The 19,760-nt window shown below is 41.7% G+C and overlaps 2 protein-coding genes across 6 annotated transcripts in view; one reads left to right on the top strand and one right to left on the bottom strand.

Moving 5' to 3' along the window:
- Positions 1–19,760, top strand: part of LOC134211601 (tyrosine-protein kinase receptor torso-like) — a 198,300-nt gene that overhangs the window by 36,092 nt on the left and 142,448 nt on the right. For all 5 annotated transcript variants that reach the window (XM_062688626.1, XM_062688627.1, XM_062688625.1 and 2 more), the window contains one exon: positions 8,162–8,635. In XM_062688626.1, coding sequence (XP_062544610.1) covers positions 8,162–8,635 — 474 coding nt within the window. The remainder of the gene's footprint in view (positions 1–8,161; positions 8,636–19,760) is intronic.
- LOC134211604 (transposon TX1 uncharacterized 149 kDa protein) overlaps positions 1–19,760 on the bottom strand; it is a 179,235-nt gene that overhangs the window by 67,654 nt on the left and 91,821 nt on the right. The gene's annotated exons all lie outside the window — the stretch shown is intronic.

Here is a 19,760-nt window from a genome sequence, read left to right as displayed (position 1 = left end):
TGTGTTTTTTTTTTAAATATTAAATTTAATCGAACAATACACAGGTTGAAGAATTTATCACGCCACGCACGGTGTAAAAAAATGGATTATTATCGAAGTTTCATGTACCTCTGATTTTTTTTCACAGAAAGTTTGGCAAGGTCATCTATCTTCTATCTTCTATCTTCTATCTTCTATCTTCTATCTTCTATCTTCTATATCTATATATATAAAACTCAATGTTTGTATGTATGTTTGTATGTATGTTCCAGCATAACTTCTGAACCCATTTACCGATTTTAACCAAATTTGGAACACACATTCTTTATCTTGAGGAAACGACGATAGGGGGGTTAGGCATGCTCTTTGGAAAAGGGGGAGGGTGTGAGGGGAGAGGTATTGCTTAGTTATCGGTCAACTGAGTGTAAATTCTGAACCCCTTGGCCGATTTCAACCAAATTTAGAACGCAAATTCTTTATCTCAAGGAGGGGACGGGTCGAGCATGCATTTTGGAAAAGGGGGAGGGTATGGGGGGAGGGGTATTGCTTAATTATCGATCTACGCAGTTTAAATTCTGAACCCCTTGGCCGAATTCGACCAAATTTGGAACACAAATTCCTTATCTTAAAAAGGGGACGATAGGGGGTTAAGCATGCTCTTTGGAAAAGGGGGAGGGTGTGGGGGGAAGGGTATTGCTTAGTTATCGATCAACTCAGTGTAAATTCTGAACCCCTTGGCCGATTTCAACCAAATTTTGAACACAAATTCTTTATCTTAAGGATGGGACGATAGGGGGGTTGAGCATGCTCTTTGGAAAAGGGAGAGGGTATGGAGGGAGGGGTATTGCTAAGTTATCGATCAACGCAGTTTAAATTCTGAACCCCTTGGCCGATTTCGACCAAATTCGGAACACAATTACCTTATCTTAAGAAGGAGACGATAGGGGGCTAAGCATGCTCTTTGGAAAAGGGAAAGGGGGTGTGGGGGGAGGGGTATTGCTTAGTTATCGATCAACTCAGTGTAAATTCTGAACCCCTTGGCCGATTTCAACCGAATTTGAAACACAAATTCTTTATCTTACAGAGGGAACGATAGGGGGGTTAAGCGTGCTCTTTGTAAAAGAAGGAGGGTATGGGGGGAGGGGTATTGCTTAACTATTGATCAACGCAGTTTAAATTCTGAACCCCTTGGCCGATTTCAACCGAATTTGAAACACAAATCCTTTATCTAACAGAGGGAACGATAGGGAGGTTAAGTATGCTCTTTGAAAAAGGGGAGAGTATGGGGGGAGGGGTATTTCTTAATTATCGATCAACGCAGTGTAAACTCTGAACCCCTTGGCCGATTTCGACCAAATTTGGAACACAAATTCTTTATCTTAAGAAGGGGACGATAGGGGGTTAGGCATGCTCTTTGGAAAAGAGGGAGGGTGTGGGAGGAGGGGTGTTCTTTACAAAAGAGGGAGGGTATGGGGGGAGGGGTATTGTTTAGCAATCGATCAACTCAATGTAAATCCTGAGCCTCATGACCAATTTGAACCAAATTTGTATCAAATATTGTCTGTCCTAAGGAAGCGATTTTAGTGGATGTAGTTAAGTAATTTTAAAAAAAAGGGGAGGGTGTGGGACAAGGGGTATTGTTTAGTTATCGATCAATTCAGAATGACTTCTGAACCCATTTATCGATGTCCATCAAATTTGGAACCCATATTATCTGTCTAAGGAAGACTATATCAGACTGGGTATGAGTGCCATAGCTAAATGAGAGAGAGGGTATATTCATTAAACGAACAGTTTAGTATACCTTTTTATCGCATAGGTCAATTAAAACCAAACACGTAAGCACATAATCCCTACCCAAAGGAAATTATTATAGAGAGGCTGGAAGGGACTTTTGGAATGGGATGTGGGGTTGTATTGGGATTGGGTATTGTTGTTCATCGGAATAATTGTATGCCCAGTGAAAAGCAATGATTAATGTGTTTCCTTCTGAATGGTGGATGTGATTGCTTCTTCAAAAGTAGGCATTTGCCCGGAATAAGGCAATGGTGGGTGTGATCCCTTCTTTAAAAATATGCGTTGCCCGAATATGGCATCGATGAATGTTTTTCCTTCTTTAGAAATAGACGTTTTCCCGGAATAAGACCTTTCAAACCCAAGATACCTTCTTCAAAATCAGTCAATGTTTCCAAAAGCCTTCTTTTAATCAAATGATAAAGTATGAATAAGTAGGGTATCTGTTCCCATATTAATAACAGCCCGTATATTAATCCCAACCGTCGATAAACCAAATAAAAAATCAATTTAATTACAATTTCTCACATCGTATGTACACAATAATGGATGGAACACATTCTTGAATGTTTCAAATATTATTCAAGATTTTCTTAAAGCAATGTTTTAATGCACAAGAATCAAATTATTAAAAGATAAAATTATTATGCACTTTTATTTTCATTTTCCTACCTCTGAACTGTTGGTTTGATGCACTGCTCGATTGCTACTAGCAGATTCGTCCGTTTTCACGCCGTTGTTTTCCACTCAATTTCAAGCTCACACAAGTGTATCCTTTCAAAATTCACTTCACAACACATAAAGCACATCACATTTTCACTATACATATAATTATATTTGAAAAACCAACGCGATTTCCTATAGTTTGATATAGGTTTATTTCGAACAACGTCTAAATTATCCTTGCCCGTATTCCAAACTGTTTACATGCCTTGCAGTACTCTCAAGGGTTGCCGACCTAGATTTTTATTTCAAAAATGCTTGAATAAACTTTTACTGTGAAATTCAACTCTTATGTTTGTAAAATAAGGTATATCGAAAAGATAATCTACGACAAACATAAAATTTAGCTGATAAGTTGAAACTACAACAAAGACTGCAATTTCGTAATTATATTTCAACTCAAATACAAAACATTGCAGAATTCGGCATCACTGCAATCATATCGTTACGTATACACACAAGTAATAGTGTGCGTATTTTATGTTGGAAACAGTATTATTGATATAGGTACAGGCATAGGATTAACTATTCTTGAATGTTATTGAAATAGGTGCATGGCGGTGATGATGTTTTTCAGCTAAATTCTTCTAAAATGTGATAATAATTTCATTTTTGAAGTTACCAAATTGTTTTCAATTAAAAATGCCGTGAGCCGAGCATAATTATTCTCATGTTTCTTGATTATTTGGTAAGAAATCAATGCATTTTATATGCGCATTGCCTTATTGTTATTGATATAGGAACAGATACCCTAAACACAATTACCCTGTTGATCAATTGGTTTTATCATTTTCCGATTGTAAAAGAAAACTGCAAACCAAACTGGCAATTCCGAGCAAGGCCGGGTACATAAAGCTAGTTAGAAATAAGGTACGGGGCGTTTTAAAATATTTCATCGGCGATTTTTTGAAAAAAGTGATGTTTATTGTTTTCTTCTCTAATATACCGTACAAAAAGTCAATTGATTACCCAACAATGGATCAATCATTGCAATTTACCCCTCAAAATTGATCATATTCACATTTGAAGCCTTTTTGCCTTTCTCATATCTATATAGTTAACCTATATAAATATAAAATATAAAATTTTGAAAAATATTTTTAAAGTGTTTTAGTGTTAATTTTTATGTTTTGAAATCTTTGCTGAAACAATAATCTATCTCTGGCATCTATATTGTTCTCTGATGAAAATTGTTTTTGCAATTCCATCTCCTGACATTTTTTTAGATGACTTGCCCACTGGAGTGCGCCGTATTTTATGAGATTCAGAATGTTTTCTCCTTTGATGATGGATTTTGCTTGTAATTCGCGCGTATGAGCCACATGTCTTTTTTTTTGACCGCTCACCGTATCATAGGCTGCTTTTAACGTTTCATGTCCGTAATTGCCCACTCGAAGAACTGAGGAATTATAAAAATCAAATTTCGTTTCCATCTGAATTCTTTTTCTTCACCTCACTATCTTAGACTTAAAACTGGTTATGTACGCCAGAGGTAACCCTATTTAAAGCAGACATTCTTCATAGGAACATTGTTGTAGCTGCTTATGTATAATGGTTTCATAGCACATCTGAAGAGTAAATCGCTATCTTCAAAAACATTATAAAATCATAATTATTACTTGGGTGCAAAAACTGTTTTTTTTACAGCTTACCAGATTACTGCTTATAAAAGTATGAATGATCCACACAAATATGGAATCAAATGTGGAACAGTTGTGCTTGTAACAACAATATAGCTTCCGCAACATGCAACCGAAAATGGAGTTTGCTCTGTATAACTAATAACAGTTAGGTTTTAGGGTTTTCAAGCAAAATGTGCTGCTAACAATATTCGGTAAGGTCATTGTACTTGGTATGTACCCCACAAATGATGAGACACTGTATCTAGAGGAAAATATTACCCCTTAAAATATGGCAGACTGACAATGGGCTGGTCTAATAGTGCGAATGTCGGAAGAAAGAAATGTGATTACAACATTCAATAAAAAAATTAAAATAACGCAAAAATAAAAAATAAATAGTCCAGGAAGGCTTGAATTACAGAATTTGATATTTTTCAAATATTTAGATCTATTTGAAGATAGGTTTTCTACTCCAAAAAGTCTATAAATGTGTACATATTCAATTTTGAGGATTAATTACAATGATTGATCATTTTTTGGGTAATCAATTGATTTTTGTACGGTATATTAGAGAAGAAAACAATAAAAATCACTTTTTTCAAAAAAATCGCCGGTGAAATATTTTAAAACACCCCATACCTCATTTCAAATGACCTTGCCTAAATTTCTGTGAAAAAAAATCAGAGGTACATGAAACTTCGATAATAATCCATTTTTTTACACCGTGTCACGCCTCTGTACATTTTTTATTTTATTTATTACCAGACTAAGGCCGGAGTGGCCTGTGCAGTACACAAACGTCTTCTTCTTTCAACTTGGCCCATGGATGCACGCCACCAACCACGCAGTCTGTGAAGGGTCCGCAAATCGTCATCCACCTGATCAATCTACCTTGCCCGCTGTGCACCTCGCCTTTTTGCTCCCGTCGGTTCGTTGTCAAGAACCATTTTCACCGGATTACTGTCTGACATTCTGGCTACGTTCCCGGTCCACCGCAGTCGTCCGATTTTCGCGGTTCTCCCAACAGCTGATGCAACTCGTGGTTCATTCGCCTCCTCTACGTACCGTCCGCCATCTGCACCCCACCATAGATGGTACGCAATACGCGAGTATAGTCCAGGTCTCGTATCCGTAGAGAACTTTCGGCCTAATGGGCGTTTTGTAGATAGTTAGTTTGGAACGGCGGCGAACTCTATTCGATCGAAGCGTTTTGTGGAATCCAAAGTTTTTACGATTACGACTGCCATGATGCGTCTGCGAATTTCTCTGATGGTATCGTTATCGGAGGTCACTAGTGGGCCCAAGTACACGAATTCTTCAACCACCTCGATTTCGTCACCACCAATACAAACTCGTGGTGGGTAGCTTACGTTGTCCTCTCTTGAGCCTCTTCGTATCAAGTACTTCGTCTTCGACGTGTTAATGACTAGTCCAATCCGTGTAGCTTCGCTTTTCAGTTTGATGTAGGCATCCTGCATCCTGCATCCTCTCAAAGTTACGTGCCATAATATCAATGTCGTCGACGAAACCAAATAACTGGACGGACTTTGTGAAAATCGTACCACTCGCGTCAATCCATGCCCTTCGTTTTATTCCCTCCAAAGCGATGTTGAATAGCAGACATGAAAGACCATCACCTTGCCGTAACCCTCTGCGCGAAGGGACTCGAGAATGTCCCTGAAACTAGAACTACGCACATCACCCGATCCATCGTCAGTTTATCCGGAAATCCGTTTTCGTGCATTAGCTGCCATAGCTGGTTCCGATCGATTGTATCATATGCAGTTTTGAAGTCGATAAATAGATGATATGTGGGCACGTTGTATTCGCGGCATTTCTGCAATACCTGACGTACGGCAAATACCTGATCTGTGGTAAAGAGTTCACCCATAAATTCCGCCTGGTACTGCCCCACGAACTCTCTTGCAATTGGTGTTAGTCGGCGGCATACTATTTGGGAGAGTACCTTGTAGGCGGCGTTCAGCAATGTGATTTTTGTAGATGGGACACACAACACCTTCCATCCACTCCTGCGGCAGAATCTCATCCTCCCAAACCTTGGTAATTACCCAGTGCAGCGCTCTAGCCAGTGCCTCTCCACCGTGTTTAAATAGCTCTCCTGGTAGTTGGTCATCTCCAGGGACTTTGTTGTTTTTCAGTCGGTCGATCTCGTCCTGGATTTCCTGAAGATTCGGAGACGGAAGTCGTATGTCCTGCGTATACCATACCGCACCCGTTGTCTGCCACATCGCCATTAAGGTGTTCTTCGTACTGCTGCCGCCATCTTTTGATCGCCTCACGCTCGTTTGTGAGAAGGTTTCCGTTTATGTCCTTACACATATCGGGCTGTGACACGTGGCCCTTGCGTGAATGGTTTAACTTCTCATAAAACTTTTGTGCGTTATTAGCGCGGTACAGTTGCTCCGTCTCTTCACGGTCTTGATCTTCCCGCTGGCGCGTTTTCCTCCGAAAAATCGAATTTTGTCTGTTCCGTGCCCGTTTGTATCGTTTCTCGTTCGCCCTCGTACGGTGTTGCAGCAATCTCGCCCATGCTGCATTCTTCTCCTCAACTAACTGCTCACATTCGCCGCCATACCAGTTGTTTCTTTGATCCCGGACACCGTGCCTAGTGCAGCGGTTGCGGTGGTTTCAATGGCGGATCGAACATCTCACCAGTCACCTTCAAGAGACGCTGCGCCTAGCTGCTCTTCCGTTGGGAGTGCCACTTCCAGCTCCTGCGCGTAGTCTTGGGCTAGTCTACCGTCTTGTAGCCGCCCAATGTTTGGCCGCGGCGGACGACTCCGACGCGTTTTGTACACCGTCAAGAGTTTTGAGCGCAGACATACAGCAACGAGGTAGTGGTCGGATTCAATATTCGCACTGATCCGGAGACGAGCCAGCCTCGGGCTGAAAGTCTCTTTAATAAAGACACAAAAAAAAAATATATATATTCGCACTGCGGTAAGTGCGTATGTTCGTGATGTCGGAGAAGAATTTACCGTCGATTAGAACGTGGTGGATTTGGTTTTTCGTTACTTGATTAGGTGATTTGATTTCCATGTGGTCTTGTGGATATTCTTGCGGGGGAGGCTGCAAAGTTTATGCACCGTTGACCGTTGTCGTTCGATACAGTATGCAGACTATCCGGTCCGATTACCGGTCTATGCATTTCCTCCCTTCCTACCTGAGTGTTCATGTCACCGATGACGATTTTGACGTCCCGCAGTGGGCATCCATCGTATGTCTGCTCCTGCTGTGCATAGAACGCTTCTTTCGTCGGGTCCAAGCTTCAAATCGTGATCCTTCATTCGTCGCCTAGGTCGTTACCGATTGTATCGTGGCGTATTATCTTCTATGTCGTTCGTAATGGTTGTTTTAAAGACGGCTTATTGGGCCTGCGCTAAACCCTGTCTTGTCGGAGGGCCGTCGTGTCAGGTCTTTTCAGCGTTCCACCTAACAACAGGACTTGGGCTTGTGCGCTTTGAGCGGCACACGGTCGCTTTGGTGGAGCCTACTTGTGAGTACATACAGCTTTTTATAAAATGTTAACGGGCCCACTGTCAAACCCCACCACATCCTAGGCAGGCACCACAACTCGCAGATGGCCTGGGGAGGGATCTTCAAGCCCTTGGACAAAGTCCCTGCTGCCCACGCCTCTGTTCATATGTAAAATAAATGAAGCTGTCATTTTTTGCTTGCAGAAAAATATATTTTTGTTGGATCGGTTGCATACTCACTTCACGCAACGGACATTAATATAAGAAAACATATATTTTTAAATATTTGTTCTGCTCCTGGCGGTTACAAAACCCTAAAACGATTCAAACAAATCTTGAACTCACTTGATGAAGCAAAGATTTCCCATGAAACTGCTCTAACTCTATTGTGCATTATCGTTCTACCTACCTATATTCCATATGCAATGTGCTTCTAATAGTTATGAAATTTGATCCGATTATCAATAAATAATAAACATTCAATAGGTATATACCACTCGAACACTCGATTCCAATTAATTTTTTATTGTTTCTTTCCGTTTTCAGTCCCTGGAAGTGTGCTACAAACTATGCTCAGAAGATAAGATGGAGCAAAAGTCTGAGCTTTCCCAAAATGCTGATCTGGCTTTCAATATTCAGCTTATTTGCCGAGATAGTACAAGCCTGGTTATTGAAATTTCCCGGGATCAGCTGCAGAAGTCGCCAAAAGCAGACACTTCTCCGCATGCTGGTAACGGCTTACACCAGCATGAACGCAAGACTCCAAAACAGCATGCACGTAAAGAGAGCCGTGTGCGACGAGCGAGAAGAAGTATTGCTAAAAATCATTCGAGCATCCAAAATCGTTACGATAACACTTCAGGCAGCAGGGATGTAAATCATTCTATTGACCACTCCACTGCCCATAGACAGGATGTTGGGTTAGATGGGACTGCACCGTATCCAAAATCAATCCAATACGTTTATTTGATAAAAGTGCAGGAAAGTGGAAACGAATTGGGAGACAGGACTGTGTACATGGTAAGTTGATTTTTGTTTTTATGTCGAATACAAAAGAGCTGATAGGCTATGGAGTAGATAATTTGCAGAAATCTCAGATTTTTTTGCCTTTCGCTTTCTTGTTGTACCCCAAGTAACCAGACGGCACAGGATGTTTCGCGTTTTACAACTTTAGTTTTTATAGACACACCAATCAGTGCAACTTTAAAAGCGTTTCTTTTAGGAAAATTTTTTAAGACTAAAATCTTTGCGAAACGCACTTTCAACGTGTCCATTAGAGTGTCGAGTTGGTATTTTTTTTTTCAAATCAATGGTTTTTCGAAATTCTTTCGGGTTCTAAACAACTGTGTAGAATTTGGGACCGATTGGTTGCATCCTCGCTTCCCGCATCGCGTTTGAAGTTTGTATGGAAATTAGTATGGGAAAACGAATATTTACGCATTTTTACTTTTGAAGAAGGTACGTTACTGAAACGTCCACGAAAAAAGTTATAACACTTCGAAGATTGATTGTTCAAACCATATGCAAAAAAACGTTGCGCTGCGGAACTACGTGAACCAATAATTTAACTGAGTGTTGTTTCAAAATTATTGATCTTATAGGGCGTTGGAGCTAATGGGAGTTATTTGGATTCATTTCACAAAGTAAAATTCCGACAAGAAGGAAGATGAGTTTTGCCCTATAACAACCGTAAGTTGTCCGGTTGTGCTGGCAGAAACATTGACTTCATGCATATGGTTTGCACGGTCAATTTTCGAATCGTAATAACCAGAGGCGTCGCGTCCGCATGTGCAACCTGTGCACTGCACAGGTAGCAATTTTAGCCCTAACATTTAAACTCTCGATGGATTTCTTGTCATTCTTATACAAATATATACTTGGATTATTCGCATTTGTCATATGTTTAGTACAAATTTAACGATTAGGTATAAATACATAATCCTACAATACGAACGGATGTTTTACAGGCGACATGTGATATGAGGCAACTGAAATGCTGCGATGGGGGCGCGTTGTATTTTACTCCACGATACCGAAACGACGCACCGCAACATGTTGTCAATCACGTGCACTTTCAGCCGAGAACGGTTTGCCTTGCATCATACACGCGTTATTTTGAATGTGTAGGTCTCCCGCTTTAACCGCAATCGGTGATGTATAGGTAGCCAAGCCGTTTTTCGTTAGCAGTGCACGGTTTAGTGCCGATGCAGAAAAGCACATCGGTTAGTAACAAAAGATATTTTAGTTACTAGATAAAGATTGTCGCTGTCGTCGCTGTCCGGAACATCTTTTGCTGGCGAGGATAGGGGAGCTAAATGTCAAAGAAGGAAAATCCATACGATTTGACAGGTATGTACCACACATGTTTCGGACAGCAGAACAAAGGGAACCGAAGCGACAATCTTTATCTAGTAACTAAAATATCTTTTTTTGTAACCCATACCGCTTCAAACAGTGCATGCACGTTTGGTTGAAGAGCGCGCAATCGGAACAAAATAGAAAAAGAAAAGAGGCGGTGATTAAATAAATTTTCTGCTCTCTCAAAGCGTTCTGTAGCGATGGAGTCCCTCGTAGCAGCGACGCTTGCCTAATGGACGCGGCGAATAGCTGTCAAGGAATGAAACTTCAACCTGACGGACGAACTGACAAAATGAACAAAGCGAGGGAATGAAGAAAAACTTTGTTTTGATGATTTTTTAATATCGATTCATATGCTTTAAGCTTCTATTGTTGTAAATTTATAAATCATTTAATTACGGTGTCTACTAAACTATTCCTATTGCGCCTGGTAGATTGTACGTATAATAATGTTATATTGTGACTGAAATTTATATTAATTACCTATGAATTCGACAGACTGTTTATCCATATATATAAAACTTATTACCATATTACCTTAACCTATAGTGGAAAACTGCTCATAAGCATTCCTAGGATTTTGACTAGACGCAGGTATTTCTTGTAAAACTTGAACTTAAATCAATCTAAGACATTGTACATTGTAGATATCCTATAGAGTTAGGCCGCAGAAGCTCAAACCTCGATAATACCCGACATTTACGAATTGGTTCACCAAAATTTGTGAGTAGGTTTCCCTGTTAATAATTCGCCAAATAATCGTAATAAATTTACAGCTTGAAGCTGACTATCTACTGCAATACGGAGTTTGCTCTCAGGAGTTTGGCCGAATATCCCCCACAAAATCTTCAAGAAATTTTGTTTGTGGGAAGCAATATGTCGGAGTTTCGAAAGAGTTATGAGCTCACCTACACTTGCCAATCATGTGACCTGCCGGATCAAGCCGAACATCGTATGATAGCCTGTGATCACTGTGGCAAATGGCAGCATCTTAGTTGCGCCGGAGTTGATCCCACGATCAGAGATTTTTCAAAAATAACATTCACGTGTGGTAGCTGTAAGCTCAAGCGTCCTTCCACCAAAAGTGGATCACGTCTTAATGTCCCGCCGACGGATAGATCCACACGATCCTCTGCTAAAAAGAGCGGCGCTGCAAAGGTACCCAGTGTAGCGTTGAGTGAAAGATCTGTACTTGAAGCCCAACTCAAGGTCATGGAGGAACAACAACAACTAGAAGAGCGGGAGCTAACAGAAAAAGCCGAGATTCAACAACGAGAAATCGATGAAATGCAGCGAAACATCGAAGACCGTAGGACCTTGTTAGAAGCGGAAAGAAAACTGCGAGAACTGCAATTGACGAAAGATAAGGAAATGCAGATACGACAGCAAGAAATCCGAAAGCAATCCCTCGAGAAAAAAAGCGCGCTTATTCGCCAAATAGCTGAAACCAGCAGTAGGAGTGATTCAATCGCCGATACTCAGGACAGAGTAGCAAAATGGCTCGACTCGGCTGCGGAAGTTCCCGATCGTATACCCAAGGATTGGCGTGGAAACAATTCGATCCATTCGACTCTCCCACCCCAACTTTTTCATTCCGGCGAACGTGTTCCATCTCCATGTCGGCCCGCACGCGCTGCTTCAATTCCGGCGACGATGCGACTTGCGACTGATCTTGAGCAGCCATTGATACACTCTATGGTCCATCCCAACTTAGTACTCCCCATACAACCGGAGGAGCGTGGCGCGCACCTTCCAGAGTTGGAAAGAAGGGTTTCTTCACAGTTTGTCTCACAGACTCAACAAAGCTTACCAGCTCATCAACCTTCGGTGGCAAGTAGTCTTGCCAACACAGGACCCACCACTAATTCAGAGATGAGACTTTCGGAGCGACCGTTTAACCCCGCAAGTGGACTAGTGTTTCCCCGCCGAGCAGCTAGTCACGAGTTACAAAATTTCGTTGCGCAACCGGAACACAGACAGCATCGGTTCTCACATGCGTTACCAAATAACGGAAACCTAGCTGGACAATTGCTACATCAACAACAGCCGTCATACCTTCGCTTACCAGTACTAACGGCGGAGCAAATTGCTGCTCGTCAAGTACTTGGGAAAGAGCTTCCGGTCTTTAGCGGGAACCCCGAGGATTGGCCAGTTTTTGCAAGCAGTTTCGAGCAGTCCACTTTAGCTTGCGGCTACACCGACGCCGAAAATTTGATACGTCTTCAGAGATGCTTGCGGGGTCATGCCCTAGAGGCCGTCAAGAGTCGCCTACTGCTGCCAACTAGTGTTCCCAACGTCATTCAAACTTTGCGCACATTGTACGGAAGACCCGATCTACTGATTCGGTCATTGATAACCAAAATTCATCGAGTTCCACCGCCTCGTCAAGATAAACTGGAAACACTTATGGAATTTGGCCTGGCTGTGCAAAACCTAGTGGATCATCTCGTTGGGGCACATCAGGAGAATCACCTCTCAAACCCAGTGCTCCTGCAGGAACTTGTTGAGAAACTGCCGGGTTCTCTCAAGCTAAGCTGGGTGGTGTACAAAAACCAAGATCCTGTAGTCACCTTGGCTACCTTTGGGAGCTTCATGTCCCAGTTGGTATCAGCTGCAAGCGAAGTCACATCAGAAATACCGGCGTTCAACAGGACAACACGGAGCGACAACCAGAGGGGACGAGAAAGGGGTATGCTGCAAACACACTACTCCAAACTTCATCAGCCCAGTTCCAGTAATCAAGCGAGTAATAGTTGTAAAGATAGCCAGAAAGCAGGTAAGGTGTGTGCTGTGTGTGCTAAAGAAGGTCATCGTGTAGGAGACTGTTCGCAGTTCAACACAATGAATATTGAAGAAAAGTGGAAAATAGTTCAAAAGAAAGGTCTATGCAGAACCTGCTCCAACAACCACGGTAAATGGCCATGTATGTAAATCGTGGAAAGGATGTGGCGTAGCCGGTTGTTCAGTGAAACATCACACTTCATTGCATAATTTAAACCCAGGTCCACATTTTCTCAATGTTTCATCAAGTCACTTCATATCCAACATCGAGGAATTACCCTTATTCCGCATCCAACCAGTGGTCTTAGCTGCAAATGGAACGTCGCTTACTGTCTTTGCCTTCATAGATGAAGGTTCATCTCTGACCCTTCTTGAAGCCAGCATTGCCAAACAATTAGGAGTTCGTGGTCAGAAGGAGCCTCTTACGCTTCTGTGGACAGGGAATATGAGTCGTGAGGAATCGAAGTCTCAACGAATAGAAATTGGAATAGTCGGTTCGGGTTCTGACTCTCCAACACATTCTATGCAGGCTCACACAGTTGATAGTCTAGTCCTCCCAACACAAACATTGCGATACAGGGATCTCTGCCATCAGTTTCCACACTTACGAGGTTTACCTTTAGAAGATTACGAGAATGCTCAACCGAAGCTACTCATAGGGATTGACAATTTACGTTTGGCTGTACCCCTTAAAGTTCGCGAAGGAGGAAGAAGAGATCCAATCGCCGCCAAATGTCGTCTGGGTTGGGGCATTTATGGATGTGCTCCCAAATTTTCTTCAAGAGTGGTTCCTGTCAATTTCCATCTCGCAGCTACGTCAGATCCTGACCGCGAACTGAACGAGCAACTTCGAGATTACTTTACGTTAGACTCAGTGGATTATGGGCTCCATTTAGTAGAATCAGAGGAGGATAAAAGGGCACGGCGGATCATGCAAGAAACAACACGCACAACTTCTTCAGGTTTTGAAACAGGGCTCCTCTGGAGAGCAGATGAGGTGGAGTTTCCTGAAAGTTATGCAATGGCGGTACGTCGTCTCCATTCACTCGAGCGAAAGTTAGGACAGGATGAAATACTACTAAATTCCGTTCAACAGCTAATTTGGGATTATGAGCGTAAAGGATACGCACATAAGGCGACCATGCAGGAGCTAGACTCTATGGACCCAAAACGAACGTGGTTTCTCCCCTTGGGTGTCGTTAAAAACCCCAAAAAACCTACGAAAACAAGGCTGATCTGGGATGCTGCAGCCAAATCCCACGGGGTATCCTTCAACTCTAAATTACTAAAGGGACCAGATCTGTTGACGCCAATGATAACAGTACTGTGTCGTTTCCGTCAGTTTCCGGTAGCAATTTGTGGAGACATACGGGAGATGTTTCATCAAATCTCCATATCGCTGGCAGATCGATCTTCTCAATGTTTTCTCTGGCGTGATAGCCCTAAGGAACCCATCCAAACCTACGTGATGGATGTGGCCACATTTGGGTCAACATGCTCGCCCACATCTGCTCAATATATTAAGAACAGGAATGCCCAAGAATTTGCAACCGAGTTTCCCCGCGCTGCAACTGCCATTATAGAAAACCATTATGTAGATGACTACCTGGACAGCTTTAGAACCGTCCAGGAAGCCATAGACGTGACGAAGGAAGTCTCGTTAGTTCATTCTAAAGGGGGATTCGAATTACGAAATTTCATGTCAAATTCAACGCAAGTTCTAGAAGGAATAGGGGAATCACAAAGTGAAAAGGGAAAGGAGTTGCTGCTGTTGCGAGGAGAAGCGGAATCAGTTCTTGGCATGAAATGGCTGCCAAACGATGATACCTTCATCTTTACCTTTGATATGCGCAGTGACCTAAAACCGATTTTGAAACATGGCTACGTCCCTACCAAACGGGAAGTGTTGAAGGTGGTCATGAGTCTTTTTGACCCGTTAGGCTTGTTATCATTTTTCTTGGTACATGGCAAAGTTCTTATCCAAGATATTTGGGCTGCGGGCATTACATGGGACGAAATAATCGGAGAACAGTTGTACGTACGGTGGCGGCAGTGGATCAACTTGTTTCCAGAATTATGCAATCTTAGAATACCGCGATGCTATTTCCGAGAATCACTCCCAAAGGAACTGAAAACCCTAGAGTTGCATGTTTTCGTAGATGCAAGTGGTTCGGCTTATGCATGCGCTGCATACTTTCGCCTGGAAACTGGAAATCAGGTTCAAGTTGCTTTGGTTATTGCTAAAACGAAGGTAGCTCCAATAAAGACGTTGTCCATTCCTCGGCTTGAGCTGAAGGCGGCAGTTCTGGGGGTACATCTGGTGGAGGCGATTCAAAACCACCACAAGCTCCATATTACACGGAAAATTCTTTGGAGCGATTCGACAACAGTTTTGGCGTGGATCCGATCAGACCATCGCCGGTATCAAAAATTCGTCGCAATACGCATTGGTGAAATTCTTACGGCAAGCAGTCCAGAAGAATGGCGTTGGGTACCCTCCGAAATGAATGTCGCTGATAAAGCTACCAAATGGCATAATGGGCCAAACTTCAATCAAAACAATCCCTGGTTTTGCGGCCCCACGTTCCTGAAAAAGCCAGAGACACACTGGCCAAAACCTCCTCAATCCTTCACTACAAAGGAGGAGTTGCGTCCAAATCAGGTTCACTGGTTGTCTGTTCCACTAGTAGATACCACAAGGTTCAGCAAGTGGACCACGCTCCACCGTATGATGGCTTACGTGTTTCGGTTTAAAATCAATCTTCGACGAAAGCAATGTAGCCAAAATACCGAAACAGGACCATTGAATCAAGATGAGCTGAAGAAAGCTGAAGAAAGTCTTTGGCGAATGGCACAAAGGGAAGCATTCCATGACGAAATCAAGATTCTACGGTTGACACAAGGATCCGCCGAAGCACGACACGGTATTGTAAAGAAGTCAAGCTCGATCTACAAAGCATGTCCATATATGGACAACCAAGGAATTCTCAGAGTGCGAGGTCGTATTGCAGCATGCCCCTTTGCGTCTTTTGAGGCTAAGTTCCCTTGTATTCTACCGAGAAATCATCGTATCACGCAACTTATCGTGGATTGGTACCACCGCCGTTATCGCCATGCGAACCGTGAGACGGTGGTGAATGAATTAAGACAACGGTTCGATATTGCTCAGAGCCTTGGTAGAAAAAATAGAAAAACAGTGCTTGATCTGTCGCATAAAGAAGGCATCATGTCGTGCACCGCTTATGGCTCCATTACCGCTTGCAAGACTACAGGCTTACATCAAACCATTTACGGCAGTCGGCCTCGATTACTTCGGTCATATATTGGTAAAGGTTGGGAGATCCCAAGTGAAACGATGGGTAGCACTTTTTACCTGCTTGTCAATCAGGGCGGTTCATTTAGAGGTCGTCCATAGTCTAAATACGGAATCATGCATCATGGCAGTTCGTAGGTTTGTCGCTCGACGTGGGCCACCAGCTGAAGTGTACAGCGACAACGGAACATGTTTCCATGGAGCCAATAGGCAGTTGAAAGAACAAATAAGGACCACAAGTGAAGAGATGGCGCTAACCTTTACTAGCGCTCACACCCGTTGGATTTTCAATCCACCAAGCGCTCCCCACATGGGTGGCGTTTGGGAACGACTAGTTCGTTCCGTTAAGTCAGCCATTAATGTTCTTCTAGAATCGCCTAGGAAACCAGATGACGAAACGCTATTAACCATCTTGTACGAAGCCGAATGTATGGTCAACTCAAGACCGCTAACATACGTTCCGCTTGAATCAGCTGACAATGAGGCTTTGACACCAAATCACTTTTTACTTGGTTGTTCAAGTGGGGTCAAAATACTTCCTACGGAACCAATGGATGTTGGGCTTACTCTCCGAAGCAGCTGGAAGCTAGCGCAGCACATAATGGACCAATTCTGGCGGCGCTGGATTAAAGAGTACCTTCCGGTGATAACGAGAAGATGCAAATGGTTTACGGAGTGTGAAGACATAAAGATTGGTGATATAGTTATGATAGTCGGAGAGTCAATGAGGAACACGTGGACACGTGGAACTATAGAAGAAGTGTTTCTGGGTAAAGACGGTAGAGTTCGCCAAGCTTTGGTGCGTACAGCAACCGGTGTGCTACGTAGACCAGCGGTGAAACTAGCCGTGCTGGACATCTTGGAGGCAAGTAAACCTGGATGCGTAGGCAATGCGGATATGGAAGATCCGGATCAACACCAGGATTTACGGGAGGGGGTATGTAGCGATGGAGTCCCTCGTAGCAGCGACGCTTGCCTAATGGACGCGGCGAATAGCTGTCAAGGAATGAAACTTCAACCTGACGGACGAACTGACAGAATGAACAAAGCGAGGGAATGAAGAAAAACTTTGTTTTGATGATTTGTTAATATCGATTCATATGCTTTAAGCTTCTATTGTTGTAAATTTATAAATCATTTAATTACGGTGTCTACTAAACTATTCCTATTGCGCCTGGTAGATTGTACGTATAATAATGTTATATTGTGACTGAAATTTATATTAATTACCTATGAATTCGACAGACTGTTTATCCATATATATAAAACTTATTACCATATTACCTTAACCTATAGTGGAAAACTGCTCATAAGCATTCCTAGGATTTTGACTAGACGCAGGTATTTCTTGTAAAACTTGAACTTAAATCAATCTAAGACATTGTACATTGTAGATATCCTATAGAGTTAGGCCGCAGAAGCTCAAACCTCGATAATACCCGACATTTACGAATTGGTTCACCAAAATTTGTGAGTAGGTTTCCCTGTTAATAATTCGCCAAATAATCGTAATAAATTTACAGCTTGAAGCTGACTATCTACTGCAATACGGAGTTTGCTCTCAGGAGTTTGGCCGAATATCCCCCACACGTTCCATGGTGAAAATCCGGATTTGAATAAGCACATCGGATCAAAGGCGTTTTAATATTTCATATCGATTGGGATTTTGGCCTATGATGAATTTTTCGTCAAATCCAATATCCAAAATATTTAGGAGCTATTCGTATACCATGTGAACATTTTAGGAGGTAGAGGGGTAGGAAGAATGTCCATGGTTCACAAATTAATGAAAAATTGCATTATCAGATCAACGACCTACCACACCCACCTCCCCCCCCAGACAATTTTTTTAAAAGAAATAAAAAAAAATGTTCAGAAAATCCCCCCAGACCAATTTTCTTTAATTTTCTGAACACAATTTAATTTTCTGAACACATTACTATTAGGACTTCTCTTATTCAACAAATTAAAATTAAAAGATACCGTTTGTCTACCGATAAATGTCTCATATGTCATATTGAAAAGCATTATGATTCCCCAGATTAGTTTGTTTTTCAATTTAACGCACTGTCACTTTAAGTTTAGTTTGAATATAATTCGATAAATGGGATGTAGCTTAGAAGCAGATAGACGAAACATATGGGATCGTTTATATTGGATGTGTCATTTCAGGTTCCTTTTTCAGGTCAGGTTTTTCTCAAAATATTTAACTTTGATACGAGAAGCACGAACTATCATCAACTCGTCATTTTTTTCCTCATTGAATTCTTATCTTTTTTCTACAACAAATATAATTTTGAAACAGTTTCACCGGCGCGTGCTTACTCGTGATTTGAATGCTGATACATTTATAGCTACATCAAACAACTGAAAACCGAAATACGCCGCTCGGTGCACATGTTGAAGAATTGACCACGCGACGTCTCTGGTAATAACTCATCTTCTTCGGAAAAGTCTGTCGGCATCTTTCAGACTATATGCTAACGTATTGAGTCACGTGATTGACAATAAATTGAAGCCGCTAAGAGCAATGCAAAAATGTACGTTTTCCAATAATTTTCTTCCAATTTTTCTTCAGTAGTACTCGTTAACACCATTTTTGGAAAATGGCGTATACGTCACTTTTTCATATTACGGCAGATTAGTTGTACTAGTAGGCAAAAATTTCATTTCAACAACCAATTTTTGATAAAGGGTTCATTTGAACTCATTTGACCTTTTCCGGGGCCCTCCTTAGCCGTGCGGTAAGATGCGCGGCCACAAAACAAGACCATTTTGAGGGTGGCTGAGTTCGATTCCTGGTCCGGTCTAGGAAATTTTTTTGATTTCCCTGTGCATAAAAGTATCATGATATACAAATGGAAAAATGGTAACTTGGCTTAGAAACCTCGTAGTTAATAACTGAGGAAGTGCTTAATGAACGCTACGAGGCGGTAATGTCCCAGTGGGGGACGTTATGCCAATTAAGAAGAGGAAGAAGATTTTTTCTCTTCCTTGCATCCTATTAATTTTGATACGGAATTTTCATTTTTTTTTGTCTGTACTGCACAAGAAATTTTGAAGTAGAGGAAACCGCCAACTGTTGAATGGCTAATTTCTTCGCCTATTGTTGAACGCACGTGTATTTCTTATGGGAGTTCAACAATAGGCGACACAATTAGCCGTTCAACATTTGGCGGTTTCCCCAAGCATAGAAAGGAACAAGACTTCATTTATGATTCTTAGTTCTTGCATTGGGCTTTCGATTTTTGACAAGACTACTTTTATATTTATTATTCTTTATTCTTCTTTCTCTCTTTTCCCTTATTTTTTCTTCTTCCTCACTTCTTTATTCTACTTTCATCCGTCTTCCTTTTTCCTTCTTTTTCTTCTCTCTTTCTTCTTCCTACATCCATGTTCCTCCTTCTTTTATCCTTTCTTTTACCTTTTGTCTTCTATCTATCTTCTATTGCTCCTTCATGTTTCTTTCTTCCTGTTTTCTTTTTTTCTTACTTCTTCATTCTACCTCTTCCTTCTTTCTTTCTTCTTCCCCTTTCTTCTTTCATCTTTGTTTCTTCATCCTTCTTTCTTTCTTCCTTTTCCTTCTTCTTTATTCTTTCTTCTTTGTTCATTCTTCTTTCTTTGTTCTTTTATTTGTCTTCTTCCTTCTTTAAACTACCTTCTTCATCCTTTCTTGCTTCTTCATTCTTTTTT

This window comes from Armigeres subalbatus, chromosome 2, assembly GCF_024139115.2.
Source record: "Armigeres subalbatus isolate Guangzhou_Male chromosome 2, GZ_Asu_2, whole genome shotgun sequence".
NCBI classification, from domain to species: Eukaryota; Metazoa; Arthropoda; class Insecta; order Diptera; family Culicidae; genus Armigeres; species Armigeres subalbatus.
This window is presented reverse-complemented; position numbering and strand designations above follow the sequence as displayed.